The sequence below is a fragment of the Platalea leucorodia genome, assembly GCF_965183815.1.
Source record: "Platalea leucorodia genome assembly, chromosome: 19".
Classification (NCBI taxonomy): Eukaryota; Metazoa; Chordata; class Aves; order Pelecaniformes; family Threskiornithidae; genus Platalea; species Platalea leucorodia.
The window spans coordinates 5,989,702-6,006,147 of NC_138841.1; the positions used below are offsets into that span (position 1 = coordinate 5,989,702).

Consider the following 16,446-nt stretch of genomic DNA (forward strand, 5'->3'; position numbering starts at 1 on the left):
CCCCAAACACCACGGGGCCCCCAGGACACAGCCCCCCCCCCGCCCCCTCTGCAATACCTGGCTTTTTTTTTTTTTTTTTCTTTTTCTTTCTTTCTTTTTTTTTTAAAAAAAGAAACAAAAAACAGCAATAGTAATTCTTATAAATATCCGCGGCCGGCCGCAGCCGGCGTGATGGCCCGGGGGTGGCCCGGTGGCCAGGACCCCCCCGGCCGTGGCCACCTCCTCTCCCGGGGGGCTGGTTTAGCAGCAAGAGAACAGAACTGAGAGTCTTGAGGTATTTTTCTGGAGGTTGGGTTTTTTTCCTTCTTCTTTTTGTTTCCTTGGGGGGGGGGGTTGGGGCTTTTTTTGTTTTTTTGTTTCCCCCCCCCCACATCAGCTTTTCGGCATTTTTCCGGTGGGGGCTTCCTCGCGCCCGCGGTGGGGACGCGGGGGGTGGCCCCGGTGGCCCCTCCGTTAATGGGCTTTGGACTGCGGGAGAGGAGAGCGCTGGGTCACCCCGGGCCCATGGTGTCCCCTACCCAGCGTCAGGGCGTCCCCACGGTGTCCCCTGCCCAGGGTCAGGGTGTCCCCAGAGGGAGCATCCCCCACCACGCACAACCATGTCCCCCGAGGGTCCCCACCTCATCCACCACCCACACCCAGGATGTCCCAGGACCCGAGATCACAGTGCTGTCCCCCCCCAATGTCCCCTACTTGGGGCCAGGGGGTCCCCAGAGGGTCCCCACAGTGCCCCTCCCCTGGGACATGGGTGTCCTAGGTCCCCATGGTGCCCTCTGCCCAGAGCCATGGGTCCTCACTGCACCCACCACCCCTGACCCAAGACCAGTGTCCCCCAGTGTCCCCCAGCCGAGGACAGGGGGTCCCCAGAGGGTCCCCATGGTGTCCCTGGCCTGGGACATGGCCATCCCCAGAGGGTCCCCATGCCATCATCCCCCACCCGGGGCCACGTCCCCCCCATGGTGCCCCCCAGACTGAGACCGCGACGTCCCCGCGGTGTCCCCTCCCCGGGACCAGGGTGTCCCTCGGGTGCACGCAAGCGGCCCCCAGCCCTGGGCGGAGGTGGGTCCCCCCCCTCCCCCGGGGGTGCTGGTGGCCCTGGGGGGGGTCCCCCCATTTCGCTGCCCACCGTCACACCCTGACGCCGCTCCGCGCCCCCAGAGCACCCCAAACACCCGCTCCCCCCCCCCCAATCTCAGCCCTACCTTCAGGGCGCTCCGCTTCTCCTCGAAGCCCAGGGGGGTCCCCGGCTTCTTCCTGCGGACGGAGCCCCCCGAGTCGGGGGGGGCCGGGCCGGGGGGTGGCGGGGGGCCGGGCAGGGGGGGCGCAGGCTTGGGTTTGACGGGTCGGCAATACGTGGCCGCGTTCTTGCGCTTCTTGACCTCGTCCTCAGAGATGCAACGAGGCGGGGGCGGCGGTGGCACCCCCGGTCCGTGCAGCGGCGAACCTCGGGGGTCCACGGCGGCGGCACCGGGGGGGCCGCGGCAGTCCGGGGGGGCGAGCCGTTTCACCCGCGTCGTACCGTTGAGGACGGCAGCGGAGGAAGAAGCCGGACAACCCGGAGAGGTGGGTTTCGTTTTGCCGGGGGGGGCCGAAACCTGGCAGCCGGGATTTTTGCTTTTGATGCCGTCCCCCGAACAGGTCCGTTTATAGGGGGGGCCGCCGGCGGCGAGAGGGGGCTTCCGTTTGCGGGTATCCGGATCCATCCCGCCGGCCGCTTCCCGGGCTCGGGAAGATTTGCTGGCCTTGGTGGAAGGCAACTTGCTGAAGGAGGGCGAGGGGATGTTGGCGGGCAGCGGGGAGGTGATGGACTGGCTGCCGCCCCCCCCGCACTCGGGCTGGCTGCAGGCGGCCGCGGCGTGGGGGGACCCCACCGTGTAGTTGAGGCTGGCGGGGACCCGGCCCTCCCGGCTGCCGGGGGGGGCCGCCGCTGCCGCTGAGGTCCGTGGAGGGGGTGAGGGTGTCGGGGCGGAGGGGCCGCAGGGGGGGGCGGCGGGGCTGGGGGGGGCCGGGGTGGTGTGGGGAGGGGGCTCGGCGGCCGGAGGGATCTTCCTGTGGGAGGGGAGGGGAAGGGTGAGATGGGAGCCCCCCAAATCCCTGTTCCCATCCCTGCATCCCCCCCAGTTCAGGTGGGGAGGGGTGAGACAGGACCCCCCCAAATCCCCGCTCCCATCCCCGCTATGTCCCCCCCAATTCAGGTGGGGAGGGGGTGAGATGGGACCCCCCCAAATCCCCGCTCCCATCCCCGCTATGTCCCCCCCAATTCAGGTGGGGAGGGGGTGAGACAGGACCCCCCCAAATCCCCGCTCCCATCCCCGCTATGTCCCCCCCAATTCAGGTGGGGAGGGGGTGAGATGGGACCCGCCCAAATCCCCACTCCCATCCCCGCTATGTCCCCCCCAATTCAGGTGGGGAGGGGGTGAGATGGGACCCCCCCAAATCCCCGCTCCCATCCCCGCTATGTCCCCCCCAATTCAGGTGGGGAGGGGGTGAGATGGGACCCCCCCAAATCCCCACATCCCCGCTATGTCCCCCCCAATTCAGGTGGGGAGGGGGTGAGATGGGACCCCCCCAAATCCCCACTCCCATCCCCGCTATGTCCCCCCCAATTCAGGTGGGGAGGGGGTGAGATGGGACCCCCCCAAATCCCTGCATCCCTGCTACATCCCCCCCCAGTTCAGGTGGGGAGGGGTGAGATGGGACCCCCCCAAATCCCCACATCCCTGCTACGTCCCCCCCAATTCAGGTGGGGAGGGGGTGAGACGGGACCCCCCCAAATCCCCACTCCCATCCTTGCCCCCCCAATCCAGGTACACCCCCTCCCTGCCGCGCTGGGACCCCGGGGAGGGCAACCCCCGCCTTGGGGCCGGGTGGCTTTGCACCCTGGCACCCAGCAGCACCCGCCGCCCCCCCCGCCGCCCCCCCCTCACCTCCACATGTGGGAGCTGAGGTGCCGCTCCAGCATGGAGCCCAGCGCCGAGCAGAAGCGGTCGAGCCGCCGGTTGAAGACGTAACAGCCGGGGCTGACCAGGCGGCTCCCGAAAGTGCAGAACTGGGGGGGGGACACACGACGCACACGGTCAGCACAGCCCCCCCAAACCCCCCACCCGCAGCATCCCACCCGGCACGGGGCCGGGGGGGTCTCCGTCCCACCCTGGGGTCCCCTCACTCACCGCCTGGGGCCGCGGCGGGCGCGTGGGGGGCCGGGGGGGCTCCTCGCCCCCCTCCTCCTCGCTCTCCTCGCTCGACACCCGGCTGCCCCCCTTGGGCAGGGGGAAGGGGAACACCCCCGCGCCCCCTTCCCCGGAGGCAGCCGGCGCGTCCTCGGGGTCGCTGTCGGAGGAAAGCCGGGCCCTGCACCGGAGAGGGGGCGGCGAGAGATTTTTGGGGTGCCTGATATGGGGGTGTCCGTCCGTCCCCCACCCACCCGAATGCCGGGGTCCTCACCTGGGGAGCGGGCAGTGGGAGTGGGGCAGCTTGGCTCGGCAGGGAGAGGTGCCGGGGGGCCCGGCGGGGGGCTGCGGCAGCGAGGAGGGGTCCTGCTGCAGGGGGGGCAGCGGTTCCTTCCCGGGGGGGCTCCTCTCCTTCGGGGACTCGCCCTTGCGGGAGCTGGCCTTCAGCTCGGCCACCAGCACGTCAAAGTCCTTGGCCCGACCCTGCACCTCGCGCCGCTGGTGAACCGAGTGGATCTGCGCCGGGCGACAGCGAAGAGGGGGTCGGGGGGGCGAGAAAACACCCACCGGGACCCCCCGCCCCCCAAACCCCGCCCGGGCAGGATGACGGTGTCCCCCCCGCCCCGGTACCCCGCTACCTTGCAGGTCAGCAAGCGGGTGCAGATCTTCTTGGTGTCGGGGTTGAGCACGCCGCACTGCCTGTTCAGGTCGCACTCCTTGCCTGCGGGCAGAGGAAGGCAGCGGGATGCCGGGGGGGGCCCGGGGGGCCCAGCTGCGGTGAGGCGGGGGGCAGCAAGCGCTTTGCCCCCCGCCACGTCCAGCCCCGGTTGAGATATCCACCGGTGTGGACGGCGGGATGAGAGCGGTGGCGGCGGGGGTGGGGGGCACGGCCTCACCGGGACCCCCAGCCCACCCCGGCCAGGGCCGGAGCCGGAGCCCCCCCCTCCTCGGAGCGAGAGGCCGCGGCATCCCCACTCCGGGGAGGGGGACAACAGCCCCGAGAGTCGTCCTCTGTGGGGCGGGGGGGCCGCCATCTCCTGGCCCCCCCCTTCGCCCCCTCCCCGGGGCGAGCCCCCCACTTTTGCCCCCAGCCTGGGTTCTGCTAACGGCATCGCTCGCTGCCGCCCCAGCGTGCCCGCAAGCACCGCGGCGTCTGTCCGACTCCCGTTGCTGGGGGGGGGGGGGGGTGGGGGGGACACCGGGGAGGGGGGGTTCAACCCTGGCTCACGCTCTTGCCGCACGCCGCCGCCGCCGCCGTTCCTCCGGGCCAGCCGGCACCGCGGGCAGAGACCCTAAACCTGCCGGGTGAACGGAGCTGCGGTCAGGGCACGGCTCCTCCGGATGCAGGAGGAGAGGTGGGAGATGCCCCCTCGGTACCTACCCCGCTGCCAGACCCGGCCGCCGAAATAACGGGACCGGGATGCCACGCCGGGATCCGGTGCCGCGCGGCACCGACCTGCCGCCCCCACCCCGTCGCCGGCAAGGAAAGGGGGACTCACGCGCCAGCTTCTTGTGGGACCTGGGGGGCGGCTTGGAGGCACCCGCGTCCTTCTCCCCCGGGGCGGGCGCGCTCTCCGGTTTGCACCCGGGGCCGTCGGCGGGCATCGCCGAATCCCCCCCGACCCCGGCCGACACCGGGGGCTCTTTCGGCACCGCGGCGGTGGCGGGTTTCCCCAGGGGTTCCTTGGAGTTGGTGGGTACGGCTTTGGGGGGCACCTTGATCCCGTGCCCGTCCGGTTTGGGGATGCTGGGAATCTTCTCCAGGTTGACCACGGGCACGAACAAGCTGGGGAGAGAATTTTGGGGGGCGAGGGGGTCAGAGCGGCCCCGCGGCACGGAAAGGGCAGAGCCACCCGTCCCGGCGCTCACCAGAGGTTGTTGTCCTTGTCCGGCCGCTCGGGCAGGGCCTGGACTCGCCCGCGGGCACCCGGGGGCTTCTCCCGCAGCCCCTTGGCCGCGCCGGGGGTCCCGCCGGCCGCCGGCTGCCCGTTGACGGCGACGTGGCACTTGGCGGCGGCGCGGGCGTACAGCTTGCTGAGCGGGCCGTGGCGGCGTTCTGCCGGGACAGGGTGGGATGGGATGGGGAAAGCCAGGCGTTAGCCCGCGCCGGGGGTCCCACCGCCGTGAGCCCCCCGGCCCTGGGCTGTGCCGGCACGGCCAGCCCCGGCTGCCTTCCCGTGTCCCTCCCGGCGCCGGAGGGGATGCGGTGGCGGGGAGAGCCGTGCCCGGAGCCCCCCCGGCTCACCGCAGTGCTTCTGGAAGGCCTGGGGCTTCACCACCTGGCTGCAGTGGTTGCAAACCACCAGGTAAAACTCGTCGTGCGCCGGGCAGTGGCCGAAGATGTTCATGTCTGTGGGGCGAGAGTTCGGTGAGCCGCGCGGCACGGCTCCCACCGGGTCTCGGTGCCGGGGGAAGCATCGCAGCCCGAAGGTCCGGGCTGGAGGGCAAGCACGGCCCCGAAACACCGGGTTTTCTCCCCAAAGGAGGGAGCTTACCTTCCTTAATCAGGGTCATGGCGTCCAGTTTCTTGCCGCCGCTCTTCCCGCTCTCCTCCAGCTCTGACCCTGATCCTGCCGGAGACAAAACCCCATCAGCAGCGGCCGGCACGCGGCCGATCCCGGCTTCCCCCGGCCGCGTCCAGCATCAGGCGCAGCCGCCGAGTCCTCGTCGCCGGCAGCGCCGCCACTCCCGGCCGTCAAACGCCGCCGCCGCTCCCGGACCAATTAAACCGGCTCAAATTAGAGCAGAGGGACGGATCCATCCCGGGATCAGCGTTGGCCCGGCGGCGCGCCATCGCCTCCGAGGTCCCCGTCCCGGACCCTGCCGATAGCCCACCGCCCGCGGGGCGCGGGTGCTCCTGGGGACAGCCCCGTCCTGGCTGGGACGTGACCGGGGTCGGCCCCGCTGCCCGCGGACAGCCTGGGGACACCCCGGGGCCACCCCGGTCCCCATCCGGCCGTGGGCCCGCAGCCCGTGCCCTCGCTGGCCGTGCCAGGCGGGTGTCCCGGCCCCAGCCGGCTGCACCGGGCTCTGCTGTGGGAGAACCAGTGTCCACTGGGCCAGCGGTGACGGTGTCCTGGCCAGCAGTGCCGTGCTGGGTGCCCAGTGCCATCCAGCAGCGCTATACTGGGCACCCAGTGCTGTCCGGCTGTGCCATACTGGCTGCCCAGTCCCATCCAGCAGAGCCAAACTGGGTGCTCCATACATCCCCAGTCCTATCAGGCTGTGCCATACCAGGTGCCCAGTCCCATGGCCGTGCCATACTGGGCATCCAGTCCTGTCTGGCCATGCCATACTGGGCACCCAGTCCTGTGTGGCTGTGCCATGCTGGGCACCCAGTCCATCCCCAGTCCTATCAGGCTGTACCATACTGGGCGCCCAGTCCCGTCCGGCCATGCCATACTGGGCGCCCAGTCCTGTCTGGGCTGTGCCATACCAGGAACCAGTCCTGTCCGGCCATGCCACACTGGACACCCAGTCCTGTCCGGCTGTGCCTTACTGGGTGCCCAGTCCTGCCCAGCTGTTCCATACTGGATATGCAGTCCTGTCCAGCTATGCTGTACTGGGCGCCCAGTCACGTCCAGCCATGCCGTACTGGGCGCCCAGCTGTGCGCAGCCGCGCCAGGAGTGCCCGCGCCCCCTCCAGCTGCGCCGTGCCCCTGCGCCGTGCCCGCCGCCCACCCTGAGGTGCCTGGTCCCAGTGCCCAGTGCCCACTGGGGCAGTGCCCAGCTCCCCAGTACCCGGCTCCCAGTTCCCAGTGCAGGGTACCCCAGTACCCAGCACACGATGCCCGGTTCCCTGCCTGGGGCACCCAGTGCCCTCTGCCTGATCCGGGCTAACGGCGGCAACTGGTTCCCAGTCTGGACTACCCAGTTCCTGGTCTGGGCTACCCAGTGCCCGCTGCACCCGGGGATATCTGGCACCCGGTAACTGGCTCCCAGTAAACGGGCACAGGGTTTCCAGTGACCGGGATGGGGAGCCCGGTGCCAGCTCTGGCTGCCCGGTGCTGGGTGCCCGCTTCCCGGTGCCCGATGGTGGGTGCCTGGTGCTCAGTGCCCCACGCCCGGTGCCGGGTGCCCAATGCCCGGTGCTGGGTGCCCGGTTCCCAGTGCCCGATGCCTGGTGCTGGGTGCCCGGTTCCCAGTGCCTGGTGCTGGGTGCCAAATGCCCGGTGCTGGTTGCCCGGTTCCCAGTGCCCGGTGCTGGGTGCCCGGTTCCCAGTGCCCAGTGCTGGGTGCCAAATGCCCGGTGCTGGTTGCCCGGTTCCCAGTGCCCCGTTCCCAGTGCCCGATGCCCGGTGCTGGGTGCCCAATGCCCGGTGCTGGGTGCCCGGTTCCCAGTGCCCGGTGCCCGGTTCCCAGTGCCCGGTTCCCGGTGCTGGGTGCCCGGTTCCCAGTGCCCGGTGCCCGGTTCCCAGTGCCCGGTGCTGGTTGCCCGGTTCCCAGTGCCCGCTGCCCGCTGCCCGCTGCCCGCCTACCGCGCGGCGGCGCTAGGACCGGGGGGCGCCGGGCGCGGCTCCGTTCGCGGCAGCCCCCCCGCCCGCCCCCGCCGCCGCCGCCGCCGCCGCCGCCGCCGCCGCCGCCGCCGCCCCTCACCCGGCTCGGCCGGCGGCCCGGCCCGCTCCACCCAGGCGCTCCAGCTCTGCCCCGCGAACTCGTCCAGGCTGGGCAGCCGCCGCTCCGCCGCCATCGCCGCCGCTGCGCGCCCACGCGCCGCCATCGCCGCCGCCGCCGCCGCCGCGGGAGCGCGCCCCCCCCGCGCCGCCGCCGCCGCCGCCGCCGCCCCCGCCCCGCGCGCCCCCGCGCATGCGCCGCGCGCCCCCGCCCGCCCCGCGGCACCACGGGCGGTGTAGTCCCGCCCCGCCCCGGGGGCTGCCCCGCACCGGCCCCGCACCGGCCCCGGCCCCGGCCCCGCACCGGGACCCCCGCCGCCCGTGGGCCCCCATAGGGGGCTGGGGGCCGTGGACCCCCAAAGGGGGCTGGGGCCCGGGGTCCATATACACCTTATATGGGGCGGGGGGCCCGGGGGTGACATACACTGCCTATAGGGGGCTGGGGTCCATACACACCTATCGGGGGCTGGACAGTCAGGGGCGACATATACCCCTATAGGGGGCTGGGGGCCATGGACCCCTATAGGGGGCTGGGGCCTGGGGTCCATATACACCTACAGGGGTCCAGGGGCCCGGGGGCAACATATACTGCCTATAGGGGGCTGGGGTCCATGTACCCCTATAGGAGGCTGGCGGCCGGGGTCCATATACACCTAAATGGGGCTGGGGGCCTGGGGGTGACATATACTGCCTATAGGGGGCTGGGGTCCCTGTACTCCTATAGGGGGCTGGGGCCCGGGGTCCATATATACCTATCGGGGGCTGGACAGCCAGGGGTGACATATACCCCTATAGGGAACTGGGGGCCATGGACCCCTATATGGGGCTGGGGGCCTGGGGGTGACATATACTGCTTATACAGGACTGGGGCCTGGGGTCCATATACCCCTATAGGGGGCTGGGGCCCGGGGTCCATATACACCTATAGGGGGCTGGACAGCCAGGGGCAACATATACCCCTATAGGGGGCTGGGGGCCCAGGGGTGACATACACTGCCTATATGGGGCTGGGGGCCAAGGCGTCCATATACTCCTATAGGTGGCTGGGGGACAGGGGTTCCATATACCCCTATATAGGGCTGGGGGTCCATATACCTCTATAGGGGGCTGGGGGCCCAGGTTATCCTTCTACGGCACTGTTGGACAGGGGTCCATATATCCCTATATGGGGCCAGACAGCCAGGGGGTCCATATACCCCTATATGGGTTTGGGGGCCCGGGTTATCCCTATATGGGGCCGGGCAGCCAGCAGGGATATATACTTACTATACAGGGCTGGGGACCCGGGGTTATTGCTATATGGGGCTGGACAGCCAGGGGCAGCATATACCCTCTATACAGGGCTGGGGACCTGGGGGTTATCCCTATACAGAGCTGGACAGCCACGGGTTATATACACCCCCTATAGAGAGCTGGGGATCCAGGGGTTACCCCTATACAAAACTGGACTCCCAGGAATTACATATACCTCCTACAGGGGGCTGAACAGCCAGGGGCGACATATAGCCCCTATAGAGAGCTGGGGACTTGGGGGTTATATATACCTCCTATACAGGACTGGGGACCCGGGGTTATCCCTATACAGGGCTGGACTCCCAGGGGCGACACATACTGCCTATACAGGGCTGGGGGGTCACCCCTATACAGCGCTGGACTCCCAGGGGTTACCTATAGCCCCAATACAGGGCTGGACAGCCAGGGGTTATATACGCTTCCCATATCCAGCTGGGGACCCAGGGCTTATATACATCCCTATACGGAACTGAACATCCAAGTGCTATATACCCCCCTATAGAGTTGGAGAGCAGGGGTTATCCAAGCCCTTATACGGGGCAGGATGCCCAGGAGTTACCCCTATAGAAAGCAGGATGCCCAGGGGTTATATATAGCCCCTATACATCCACAGGTATCCAGCGTTTAATTACTCCCTGTATAGAGCTGGATACCCAGGGTTACATACAGCCCCTATATAGAGCTGGGCACCCAGGCGTTATATACATCCCTATACAGAGGTAGAAATCCAGGTGTTAATATACCTCCCCTCCTGGGATGTATATATATATATACAAGGCACCCAGGCCTTATACATCCCCTTTGGACTCCGGGCGTTATCTATACCCTTATGGAGAGCAGGACACCAGGAGTTACCCCTATACAGACCAGCACTCCCAGGGGTTATATACAGCCCCTGTACAGAGCTGGGCCCCTGGGACTTATACATATATCCCTATAGAGAGATGGACACCCAGGGGCTATATATACCCTTACACGGAGCGGGACATCCAGGTGGGGTATATACCCCCTATATAGAGCTCCTTATACAGAGCAAGACACCCAGGGGCTATATATACCCTTATACGGAGCGGGACATCCAGGTGCTGTATGTACCCCCTATATAGAGCTCCTTATACAGAGCAAGACACCCAGGGGCTATATATACCCTTACACGGAGCAGGACATCCAGGTGGGGTATATACCCCCTATATAGAGCTCCTTATACAGAGCAAGACACCCAGGGGCTATATATACCCTTACACGGAGCGGGACATCCAGGTGGGGTATATACCCCCTATATAGAGCTCCTTATACAGAGCAAGACACCCAGGGGCTATATATACCCTTACACGGAGCGGGACATCCAGGTGGGGTATATACCCCCTATATAAAGCTCCTTATACAGAACAAGACACCCAGGGGCTATATATACCCTTACACGGAGCGGGACATCCAGGAGTTGTACGTACCCCTATACAGAGCCAGACACGGGGGTTATATGCACCCCTATATAGAGCTGGTACCCAGGACTTTTATACGCCCCCCGTACAGCCGCGGACGCCCCGGGGTTGCCCGTCCAGCCCCCCTATACAGCACGGGACACCCGGGGCTCCGCAGCCCCCTATATCCAGCCAGGCAGCGGCGGTCAATGCCCCCTACCCGGGCTTACGCATCCCCCCTCCACCCTATAGCATCCATACCACCCCGCGTCTCCAACCCCGGGGCCAGCGACACCCCGTCCCCGGGCTGGCGGCCGGCGCGAGGGCCCGGGGGACGGTGGGACCCCCGGGGTGGCTACTGCTTGTCGATGGCCCCCTGCTCGGCGGCGCTGTCGCGGGGCGCAGCCTGCGCCTGCCACGCCGTCTCCTTCAGCACGAACCAGCAGTTCCCGGCCCACAGCAGAAAGTTGATGAAGCCGAAGAGCTGGGGGGGGGGGGAGAGAGGAGAGACCCCCCCAAAGCGGTGGGGGGCACCCAGGGGTGAGCCCCGGCACCCTGGGCATGCGGGCAACCCATGTATCCCGTGCAATCGGTGCACCCCATGCACCCTGTGCATCCATGCAACCCCTGCACCCTGTGCAACTCATGTATCCCGTGCAATCTGTGCACCCCATGCACCCCGTGCATCCATGCAACCCCTGCACCCTGTGCAACTCATGTATCCCATGCAATCTGTGCACCCCATGCACCCCGTGCATCCATGCAACCCCTGCACCCCGTGCAACCCATGTCTCCCGTGCAATCTGTGCACCCCATGCACCCCGTGCAATCTGTGCACCCCATGCACCCTGTGCATCCATGCAACCCCTGCACCCCGTGCAACCCATGTCTCCCGTGCAATCTGTGCACCCCATGCACCCCGTGCATCCATGCAACCCCTGCACCCCGTGCAACTCATGTATCCCGTGCAATCTGTGCACCCCACGCACCCCGTGCATCCATGCAACCCCTGCACCCCGTGCAACTCATGTATCCCATGCAATCTGTGCACCCCATGCACCCCGTGCATCCATGCAACCCCTGCACCCCGTGCAACTCATGTATCCCGTGCAATCTGTGCACCCCATGCACCCCGTGCATCCATGCAACCCCTGCACCCCGTGCAACTCATGTATCCCGTGCAATCTGTGCACCCCACGCACCCCGTGCATCCATGAAACCCCTGCACCCTGTGCAACCCACGTATCCCATGCACCTCGTGCACCTCATGCATCCCATGCACCCCGTGCACCCCATGCAACCCATCACCCTGTGTGCCCCATGCAATCTGTGCACCCCATGCACCTCGTGCACCCCATGCAACCCACACACCCTGTGCACCTCATGCACCCCATGCAGCCCATGCACCCTGTGCACCCCATGCAACCTATGCACTCCATGCACCCCGTGTGCCTCATGCACCCTCTGCAACCCGTGTGCCTCGTACCCCTTGCACCTCATGCACCCCACGCGCCCCATGCACCCCATGCACCCATGCCAGGGGCTGCATCACCACCGCCCCCCCCCCCCAGTGTGGGGGTCCCCTATGGCTGGGGGGGTCTCATGGGGGTGCAGGAAGGGTCCCACGTCCCGTGGGGCCAGCGTGGAGTCGGCACCGTGGCCACGGAGCGCGTGTGGGCGCGCGTTTCCACCGCCCTCTCCCGGCTGAGCTCGGGAATCCGGCACGCGTGTGCGCACACGAGGGCCCGTGCGTGCGCATGCGTGCACGTGCCTGTGCGCATGGCGTGTTCACGTGCATTTTCACGTGAACACGCGTGTGCACGGGCGCGCGTTCATGTGCAGGGGTTCGGCAAGCACGTGCAGGCGTCCACACGTGGGGGTGTGTGCATGTGTGCGTGCACGTGTGCACACGCGTGTGCCCCCGCAAGGGCTGCGAGCCGCTGAGCCCTGCTTGAAGCCCCGTAAATCTCTCCCCCAAGCAAAGAAATAAATGTATGTGCCCATACGTGCGTGCCCAGATGTACGCCCACGTGTGAATACGTGCGCCTGCGTGCCCCTACCCCGCGCGCGCGTGCGAGCATCGGCGCGCCCCGGCGCCCGGCTCTCACCACGGAGATGTTGGCCAGCCCCATGGCCGGCGTGGCGCCGGCGTTGCAGACCACCTCCTGGCCCTGGCAGACCGCCATGGCGGCGATGAGGCTGGCGGGCCGCGTGGCCGCCTTCACGTCGGTGAGCCCCTTGCCCCACGCCGCCGCCGCCACCAGCCAAAAGAAGGCGAAGCAAACGGTGACGCAAAAATCCTGTCGGGATGGGGACACCGGGCTCAGCCCCGGTGCCGGCGGGGAGCGGGGCAGGATCCGTCCCGTCCCCCCCGAGTGATGCAGCCGCCTTACCGCGAAGGGGAGCTTCTTATTTTCGCCGTAGAGGGAATGAAAGCGCAGGTAAAGCACCAGAGCCGCCATGGCGTAGAGGAAGGAGAAGACCCCCAGGGTCACAAAAAATTCGGCGGGAGCGGAGAAATCGCCGACGAGGTGAAGGGTGCGGGATTCCGACTCCTCCCCGCAGTCCGGCATCTCGAAGGGGATCTGGTATAACCTGGGATAGCGGGAGCGAGGATGGCGGGTGGCCCCGGGAATGGAGGGGACGATGGGGACGGCTCTGCCAGCCCGAAAGAACCGCGCTGGGGTGGTCTCCCGGGAGGGAGGGCACGGACCCGCTGCCGGCACGGAACCTGGAGCCTTTGCCGTGGTCCGGTGCCCCGGCACGGTGCCAGCGGCTGAGGGAAGGGGTTAAAACCGTGGCTCACGGCTGGCCCAGCTCCATCCCGGCCTTCCCCGATTAACGCGGATCCCCCCCGGATGGCGTCAGGAACCGGAGCCGGGCGATGCCTGGCGGTGCTGGGGGGTGCAGAGAGTCCCCAGCCGGACGCGGCACCTCCCGGTCCGCAGGGAGCGTGGCCGCGGTCCCACGGGGGTCCCGGCAGCGGGGATGGGGTTTAACCCCACCCCAGCACCCCACGTCCCCCCCGCAGCTCGCTGCGGAGCCACGCCAGGCACCGGGCCGCGTTGCTGGGGGGGGGTGCGGGCTCGGTGCCCCCCTCACCTGAAGGGGTACCCGAATTGGACGGAAATGGCGCTCATCTCTTTGGTTTCGCCGTCGCATCTCACCGTCGCCCCGGTCTCGCCGCTGAAGGAGCCGCAGGCCCCGAAGGCGAAGATGGCGAAGAGCTGCGGGAAAGGAGCGGGGAGGAAGGCTCGGGACCCCGGGGACCCCCCCCACCCTGGGGTGGGATGCACCCAACCGGCCCCGCTCCGGCTTTGCACCCCTCGGCGCTGAGTCACGGCGGCCGTGGCGGTGCAGGGCGAGCTGCCACCCCGCAGCTGTCGGCCGCCTGCGCCAGCGCCGGGGCTGCCGCCGGCACCGGGATTTGCGGCCGGGGGGGGCGAAACGCGGCAGCGGTGAGGGGCGATATTCCGGGAGGGGGGCAGCGAGATTAATTCATTTAATCCTTCTTAATTTTAGGCACGGTGCTGAGTGCCGGAGCGGGTTTCCAGCAAGCCGGGAGCATCCCCACGGTGGGACCCCATTGGTCCCCCTCCCTCCGGAGCCGCCGCTGCCATTTCCCGTTCCTCGGCGCTGAGCCGCTCTCGTCTCCGGCGGAGGGTGCCGGGAAAACGCGATTCCCAAATAGTTTTCTGGCAACTCATCCCAGCTGAGCTCGCGGCTTCCCGGGTGAAGGGGGGAAGCGGAATGGGCAGGCCCGACGCCGTGGGGATGGGCAGGCCCGTGTACGGCACCGACGGTTGAAGCAGAAGCGTTGGCGGCCGCCCCGGGGATTTCCCACCCGCTTTCAGTTTTGGGGTGTCTGCGTGCGCAGGGCCTGATCCTGCACGGCGGCCCCAGTGCCTCCCCGGCTGGGATTATCCAAAGCAAAGAGCCGCGGGATCGGGGGAAAAGCCCCCTCGATCCGGCTCCTCCGGGCGGGAGATGCCCAAACGGGTCCGGCCTCGCAGCCCGGGGCTGAGCTCCCACCCCGTGCCTCAGTTTCCCCAGCGCCGGCACCGGGGCGTGGGGCGGGCTGGGAGCCCCCCGGCCACGGCGAGGCCCTGCGGCAGAAATGCCACCCTGAAATCCAATCCCGGAGCCATTCATAGCACGGCCGGGCCGGGGCCGCGGGCGCTTGGCTCCCCCCGTCCTCGGGGTCTCCCCTCCTGGGGCCCGCTGACCCCCAGCCCCCCTCCTCGCCCACCCCCCCGGTGTCCCCCCCACCCCGAGCCCGTGGGAATGACGGGGACCCGGCACCCCGATGTCACTGTCCCCTCCGGCACGGCTGGCCAAAGCCACCTGCTCAAGGTCACCGGGGGGGTCGCGTGGCCCGAACCCAGGCGCGCGGGCAGCCTCGCACCCCACCTCCCCCGGAGCCCCCCCAGGATGGGGTCCCCACGCCCGGGGTGCTGGGGTGGGGGACGCTCCGGAGGGGCAGGGGGGGTTCAGGGTCCCCTTGTCCCAGGGGGGGCTTTAGGAAAGCAATGGGGCACCCCAATCGGGGGGGGGGGGGGGGAGTGCTGGCCGGGGTCCCCGGGGACCAGCACCCAGGGGTGCTGGGGGGGTCCTGGTGCCGGGCTCAGGCCCGGGGTGGTGGGGGGGACTCACCCATTCCAGCACCTTGATGAAGCCCAGGGGCTCCTGGAGGCGGCCCCAGCGCACCCCACCCAGGACGTGGTCCTGCGGGGAGAGAGCGGCGGGAGCCAGGGCGGCACCGGGGGGTGCATCGGGGGGGGGGGGGGGCTGCTCCGGGCCGGGGGGGGGGGGCTGCTCCGGGGGAACATGGGGCTGCTCCGGGGGCTGCTCCGGACCGGGGGGGCTGCTCCGGGCCGGGGGGGCTGCTCCGGGCGGGGGTCTGCACCGGGGGACCGGGGGGGGCTGCTCCGGGGCAGCGGGGGGCTGCCCCAGGAATTGCCCCGGGCGGGGGGGGGGGCGCTCCGGGGGACCGGGGGCTGCACCGGGGGCTGCTCCGGGCGGGGGGGGCTGCACCGGGGGAACGGGGGCTGCTCCGGGCGGGGGGGGCTGCTCCAGGGGACTGGGGAGTTGCACCGGGAATTGCCCCGGGCGGGGGGGACGTGCCCCGGGGGACCGGGTTGTTGCACCGGCCATGGCACCAGAAGAGCGGAGGGCTGCACCGGGACACCGGGGGGCTGCACCGGGACACCGGGGGGCTGCACCGGGGGTGGCACCGGGCGGCGGGAGCGGGGGTTGCCCCGCGACACCGGGAGGCTGCAGCGGGAGTTGCATAGGGGGGGGCGGGGGTCGCACCGGGGAACTGTGCCGGGGCACCGAGGGGCCGCCCCGGGAGGCTGCCCCGGGCACCGGGGAGCGGGGATCACACCGGAGCCCTACCTGGAGCCGGGGAGCTTTGTCGGCGGTGGCGGGGGCTCCAGGCTCCGACATGGCCGGGCCGGGGGCGGTCGGTGCTGCCTCCGCCACTCGCTGGGACCGTTCCGCTCTCAGAGCCGCCACCGGGAACCCCACAGCCCCCGGGGCGGGCAGCACCGCCCCGCCCTCGGTATGGCCCCCGGTCCGCCCCCGGACACCCCCGGGACAGCCTCCCCCCCGGTCCCTCCGCCCAGCGAGGACCCGGCCCCCAGCGGGATGGGACCCGCCCTGGAACGGGACGGGGAGCCCCGGGGACGCGCCGACAGCCCCGTTACCGGCCCCGTTACCGGCCTCCGGCCGGTAACGGGGCCGGTAACGGGGCTGTCGGCACCGCACCGGGAGCTGGGTGCCTGCACGGCCCCGCAGGACCCTGGGGCACCCCGAGGTACCCCCTCCCCGGTACCCCCTTCCCGGTACCACCGGCCCGGTACCGCCGGCGCGCCCGCCTCGCCCCGCCCCTTTAGCGCTCTGGCCACGCCCCCTTCCCAAAGACCACGCCCCTCCCCTCCCTCCCTC

The 16,446-nt window shown here is 69.2% G+C and overlaps 2 protein-coding genes across 2 annotated transcripts; both read right to left on the reverse strand.

Annotated features, from left to right (window-relative positions):
* Positions 1-229: 229 nt before the first annotated feature.
* Positions 230-7,890, reverse strand: ATXN7L2 (ataxin 7 like 2; the record flags this gene model as incomplete). The annotated part of the gene is made up of 11 exons (XM_082330107.1): positions 230-468; positions 1,203-2,049; positions 2,928-3,049; positions 3,171-3,351; positions 3,445-3,686; positions 3,809-3,891; positions 4,670-4,956; positions 5,040-5,226; positions 5,416-5,520; positions 5,666-5,740; positions 7,767-7,890. 11 exons carry the CDS (start codon positions 7,888-7,890, stop codon positions 454-456), a joined length of 2,268 nt encoding a protein of 755 aa, XP_082186233.1. The 3' UTR covers positions 230-453.
* Positions 7,891-10,420: 2,530 nt separating this feature from the next.
* On the reverse strand, positions 10,421-16,018 carry SYPL2 (synaptophysin like 2). Its single transcript, XM_082330363.1, has 6 exons — positions 15,895-16,018; positions 15,151-15,222; positions 13,600-13,724; positions 12,891-13,092; positions 12,606-12,797; positions 10,421-10,981 (listed from the first exon to the last, which is right to left on the reverse strand). The coding sequence occupies exons 1-6, from the start codon at positions 15,943-15,945 to the stop codon at positions 10,853-10,855; spliced, it is 771 nt and encodes a 256-aa protein (XP_082186489.1). The 5' UTR covers positions 15,946-16,018; the 3' UTR covers positions 10,421-10,852.
* Positions 16,019-16,446: the final 428 nt, after the last annotated feature.